Source organism: Lagopus muta, chromosome 10 (assembly GCF_023343835.1).
Source record: "Lagopus muta isolate bLagMut1 chromosome 10, bLagMut1 primary, whole genome shotgun sequence".
In the NCBI taxonomy this organism is placed as follows: domain Eukaryota; kingdom Metazoa; phylum Chordata; class Aves; order Galliformes; family Phasianidae; genus Lagopus; species Lagopus muta.
Genome location: NC_064442.1, coordinates 7,407,317 through 7,412,465, shown reverse-complemented (window position 1 = coordinate 7,412,465; position 5,149 = coordinate 7,407,317). Strand labels below are relative to the sequence as shown.

The 5,149-nt window shown below is 57.1% G+C and overlaps 1 protein-coding gene across 2 annotated transcripts; it reads left to right on the top strand.

Moving 5' to 3' along the window:
* The first annotated feature begins 723 nt into the window (after nucleotides 1-723).
* Nucleotides 724-4,796, top strand: RLBP1 (retinaldehyde binding protein 1). Of its 2 annotated transcripts, XM_048956233.1 has the most exons (8): nucleotides 724-975; nucleotides 1,707-1,750; nucleotides 1,921-2,049; nucleotides 2,221-2,422; nucleotides 2,758-2,936; nucleotides 3,582-3,740; nucleotides 4,109-4,219; nucleotides 4,483-4,796. In XM_048956233.1, exons 2-8 carry the CDS (start codon nucleotides 1,739-1,741, stop codon nucleotides 4,639-4,641), a joined length of 951 nt encoding a protein of 316 aa, XP_048812190.1. In that variant the 5' UTR covers nucleotides 724-975; nucleotides 1,707-1,738; the 3' UTR covers nucleotides 4,642-4,796. The 2 variants fall into 2 exon arrangements, with proteins under 2 accessions (XP_048812190.1, XP_048812189.1); XM_048956232.1 differs by lacking the exon at nucleotides 724-975 and having other exon boundaries at nucleotides 1,497-2,049.
* Nucleotides 4,797-5,149: the final 353 nt, after the last annotated feature.

Below are 5,149 nucleotides of genomic sequence, written 5' to 3'. Positions count from 1 at the left end.
TCCCTCCTCCCGTACGTCACTTCCGTTCTCCGCGAGAGCTCCGCTAGGCCCCCCCGTCCCCCCGTTCCTACCCTGTCAGCGGGTTCGAATCCCGCGTGCGGTGCGGGGAGCTGGTGGGGGCGATCCCCGGGCACAAAGCGCCTATTGAGGTCCTCCTCGCGGAGCCGTCCCGGCCACTGCGAAGGGTTTCACGTGGGCACGATGCGCTGGCGCCAGGCCGGGCACGGGGCACGAGGGGCCCTGTGCAGCGTTAGCAATCCCTAAATCCGCGTGTTACAAAACATGCCTTGTGTAAGCCCCTTCCTCTACTCCCCCAAATCCCCAGAGCAGCGGGAGAGCGGCCAAGGCCCGGCCTCAATGGGCTCCTGTTCTCACTTCCCATCGCAGCTTTACCCACAGGTCTGGGGGAGCGCACACTGTGGCACCAACCCCACAAAGCCACCCCAAAGGCCCCATTTGGACGCCATCTCCACGACTCTCCCCCATCTTGTGCCCACATCCCAAAGGCTGACTGCTCTCCAGCACGAGGATCACTGGAAGCTCCACCTGTGGTCTGCGTCCCACCACCATCCCTGCACCCTCACCCGGCTCCTGGGGCCGGTGCAGGGGGTGGCACGCTGCCCACCCCCAGCCCCGCACTAATGAGCACAGTTACACAATGGGAAGCTTTTATACACCCTTAATCGGGCCCAGCATCCCGCCCCTCCGCGCGCCCTCCGGGCCTCCAGCTCCCTCCTTCCCTCTCCCCATCAGCCTTTTGGAAGGCTTTAGTGGGGTTTCCTGCCTGGTTTACGCGGACTTAATGATAAAGCTGCGGTGAGTTGATGCCTTGTGACGGCCTAATCCCAACCCGGTGACTCTACAAAGCTTTCGCTGGGATTTCGTGCTGCTCCACTCTGCTCCTGCTGCCCAGCCCTGCTCCAGCAGCCCCCAGGCCCTCAACCTCCACGGTCGGTTTGGCATTCCCTGATCCTGGTGAGTATGGGGACCATGCACACCTCAAACATTGGCACTGGATGCCATAACCTGGACTACCCCGACCTCCAGAGATGGCTTTGATTTTGGGGTCTCAAATAATGGGGTGCTTGTGGGGGAAACCCTGGGAGGAATAGAGACACATGGCAGAGACATCTCTGACATGGGCTGAGCAGCAGGAAGGATGCTGGGCTGGTGACAAGGAGGGCAGCCTTCCTCCTCATTTGTCTGCATTAAGAGGAAGATGAAAGGATTGCCTGAAGGTTTTCTGCACTGCCCTCAAGCAAAGGTGCAGACAGCAAGCCTTGGAGTGGTGAGGGAAGAGTCCAAGGACCAAGGGAAGCATTTGAGACCCCATTTGCTCAATAGGACTATGGCAGTGCCAGGGTTCCCTGTGCTGGCATGAGGTCCATTGGCAACCATGGGACAGCCCAGCAAGCCAGGTCTTTGCTATCTTGTCCTGTGCTGCTCTGGATGCAGACAGAGGTGAGCTCATGAGGAAACCCAGGGATGCCTCTGCCCACAGCTTCCCATCAAGACAAAAAATGCTGAAGACATCAGATGATCATTGCTCACTTATTTATGCTGTGAAGAGTCCTGGTGTTTCTCAAGCATTTCACTGTCCATCAGGCTTCTAGCACATCCTCTGTGGGGACTGGGCAAGAGGGATGGGGCACCAAGATTGCAAAGTCTTCAGATACCCCCAGGTAATCCCTCCTTCTCTCTTCCAGCATACTGCAGCTGATCAAGTCTAAAAGAAGACATGTCTGCTGTTGTGAGTACTGCCCCATCCCTATCCCACTGCACCACTCGGGTGCAACTCTGTCCTTCCCTAGAGTAACCTGCAAAGCACTGGGGCTGTCCCCAGCCTTGTGGGGCAGGGGGGCAGGGAGATCGGGAGCTGTCAGCAGAGGATGCCTGATGCCCCTCATCCTCTCGCCCCAGACGGGGACCTTCCGCATTGTCTCAGAAGAGGAGCAGGCACTGCGCACCAAACTGGAGCGCCTCACCACCAAGGATCACGGCCCTGTTTTTGGGAGGTGCCAGCAGATCCCCCCTCACACCCTGCAAAAGGTGAGACGTGGCCCTACTGTGAGTGGGGCACAATGGGGGAGATATGCTCTGACCACGCTGCTCTTTGGTGCCAAAATGCACCCTGGGCTGCTGGGTCCGGTGGCCCCGTGGGGTGCCCAGGTCCCAGGGCACTGTGTGGGTGCTGAGGACCCCATCCTGACTCTCCCCCAGGCAAAAGATGAGCTGAATGAGACGGAGGAGCAGAGAGAGGCAGCAGTCAGAGCGCTGCGGGAGCTGGTGCAGGAGCGGGCCGGCAGTGAGGATGTCTGCAAGGCAGTGGCTGAGAAGATGCAGGGGAAGGATGATTCCTTCTTCCTCCGCTTCATCCGTGCCCGCAAGTTTGATGTGCACAGGGCCTACGACCTGCTGAAAGGTGGGGGTCCTTTGGCATCCCCTTGCCTCTTTCCAGTACCTCCCAGCACCCTCAGTCCTTGGGCTGGGCTGGCAGGGACAAGGAGCGAGGAGGACATTGGCTGGGACCCACTCTACTCCTGTTTGCTTCTGCCAGGCAGATAATGAGCTGCAATTATCAGTGCTGGCTCCCAGATGAGCTGTTTTGTTCACCCAGATTTTCCCAGGACGTTTCCATATTTCGTGCCCACGTGGTGCCAAGTGGGGGGGAGCAGGGGCGGGGGGCTCCCCCAGCACTCCCCTGGCTTCCTGATGGGCAAGCAGCTGCTGTCCTACCCGGCTCCTATCTCTCCCCAGGCTATGTGAACTTCCGCCAGCAATACCCCGAACTCTTTGACAACCTGACCCCCGAGGCCGTGCGCAGCACCATTGAGGCGGGCTACCCCGGCATCCTGGCCAGCAGGGACAAATATGGGCGGGTAGTGATGCTCTTCAACATCGAGAACTGGGACTATGAGGAGATCACCTTCGATGAGGTCAGCCCAGCCATTGCTCCCTGAACAGTTCTGCTCCTGGGGCTTCCTGCTGAGCAGAGCATCCCTTTCACACATTTGTATGGGCACACGTAACTCCCATCCATCCGGGTTTATGCAGAACTTTGAATTTATCCTTCCAGGGGAATCTGGTCCATCTCAAAGATTTCCCCTTCTTTCTTTCTGATGCGCAGGATGCAGGGCACAGTCGGGGTGTGTATCTCCCATCCTAGATGACACAGAGCGAAGGGAGGCATCACACCATTAGATTAGGGTGCTTTAAAAAGGAAAGACCTGCAGGGCAGAGAAGGAGGCTGGCACACAGCATGGAAAAGGCTTCTTGGCAAAGAGACCTTCAAGCATGAGATCACAAGTTCTTCCAGCTCTGTGTTCTGCTCAGCCCTGAATTTGCTGGCACTATATCAGAGCACTGACCCAGATGTGCGATACCTTGAGAGGGTTGTTGAGCATCCTCTGCAGTGCCCCCCTGCTCTGAAGCTCTGGGGCTGGCTGGGACAACCAGCTGAAGTTGAGCAGACCCAGACTAATGTTCCACAGGATCGCTGCAGGGAACCTCCTGAACTTTAAGGGAGGTGAGACCTTGCAGTCACACTAATAGCAGACCCTGCTGTCTCTCCTCTCAACCAGATCCTTCGTGCCTACTGCGTTATCTTGGAGAAACTGCTGGAAAATGAAGAGACCCAGATCAATGGGTTCTGCATCATTGAGAACTTCAAAGGCTTCACCATGCAGCAGGCATCAGGGATCAAACCTTCCGAGCTCAAGAAGATGGTGGACATGCTACAGGTGAGGTGGAGAAGACTGTGCCCAGGGCTAGCAGGGGTTTTGGATTGCCACTGCACTGTCACCACTGCACTGTCACCATGAGAAAACACCACGGAGAGGCCATTTTCCATGTGATCTTGTGAAAAGGGAGCAATGAGTCTTCTGGGAGGCTCTGCAGCTTCCCTGGTGCTCTGAGGACTGGGACAGCTGCTCCTCTGGGATCCTGCTGTTCATCAGAATGAGAAAGGGATGATGGAAGGGAAAATGGGAGGCTGGGGAAGGGGAGCGGAGGCAGTGCCAGTTGCAGTTCTTTTGCAGCTGTGCTCCTCTCCTGTTTTCTTGTGGCCAGCACAGTCTGTAACCAGCCATGTCTGGGTTTGGCATCCTAGGACTCCTTCCCAGCACGGTTCAAGGCTGTCCACTTCATCCACCAGCCCTGGTACTTCACCACTACCTACAACGTGGTCAAACCGTTCCTGAAGAGCAAACTGCTGGAGAGGGTGAGCGTGGGGAAGGGGCCTAGTGGCAGAAGCCGGGTAAAGCAGTGTGGCTGGGGGGAGATGTCACAGCTTTTGGAGACGTGGGGACAAGCCTGGGCTGAGAGCAGCTGGTGGATGAGCTGGGCACGTCCCATGGGAAGGGGAACCTGCTGCTAGGCAATGAGAAAGGCAGGCAGCTGATCAGATCAGCTCTAGGGTCCCTGGGCCATTTCTTTGTTGTGGGCAGAGTCACCCATCCCTGCTGAGGGTTCCTCTTGTGCCAGGTGTTTGTGCACGGCGAGGAGCTGGAGTCCTTCTACCAGGAGATCGATGCTGACATACTGCCAGCAGACTTCGGTGGCAACCTGCCCAAGTACGACGGCAAAGCAACTGCAGAGCAGCTCTTTGGGCCCCGCATCGAAGCTGAAGACACAGCACTTTAAGTCAGGAGCTGCTCCCCTTCCCCTGTAAAATAAGATCAGAGGTGGTCCCCTAACCCCAACCACTTCCATACTGTAGCAATGGATGAGTGACTGCTCTGGGTGTGTTGCTCCGTGTCTGTTCCTGTCCCCAAAGCTGGCAGCAGGCTGCCTGGCAGCGGCTGGGATGCAGCGAGCACGTGCCTTGCTCTGCTCCAACCTTAGCCTTTACTTCTGTGGGGCAATACAGCCAGAGAACACTGTCTCCACAGCCAGCTCTATGCGCCCACAGTTGGTCACTGGGGAGCAACACAACCAGAGGATGCCACTGCAGAAGCCCCTGCCAGGGGCTGGCTGAAATATGTATGCAGAGAAATAAAGAAGAATTTAACAACAGTGTGTCTCAGAACTGGGTCAGTGGTTCTGTTACAGTGCTACCAAGACCAAGCAGTGGCACAGGCAGAGCTGAGCACCCAATTCTTGCTATGCAGGGCAGCCAGGGAGGAAGAACAGCAGCCACTGAGGGCAGGAG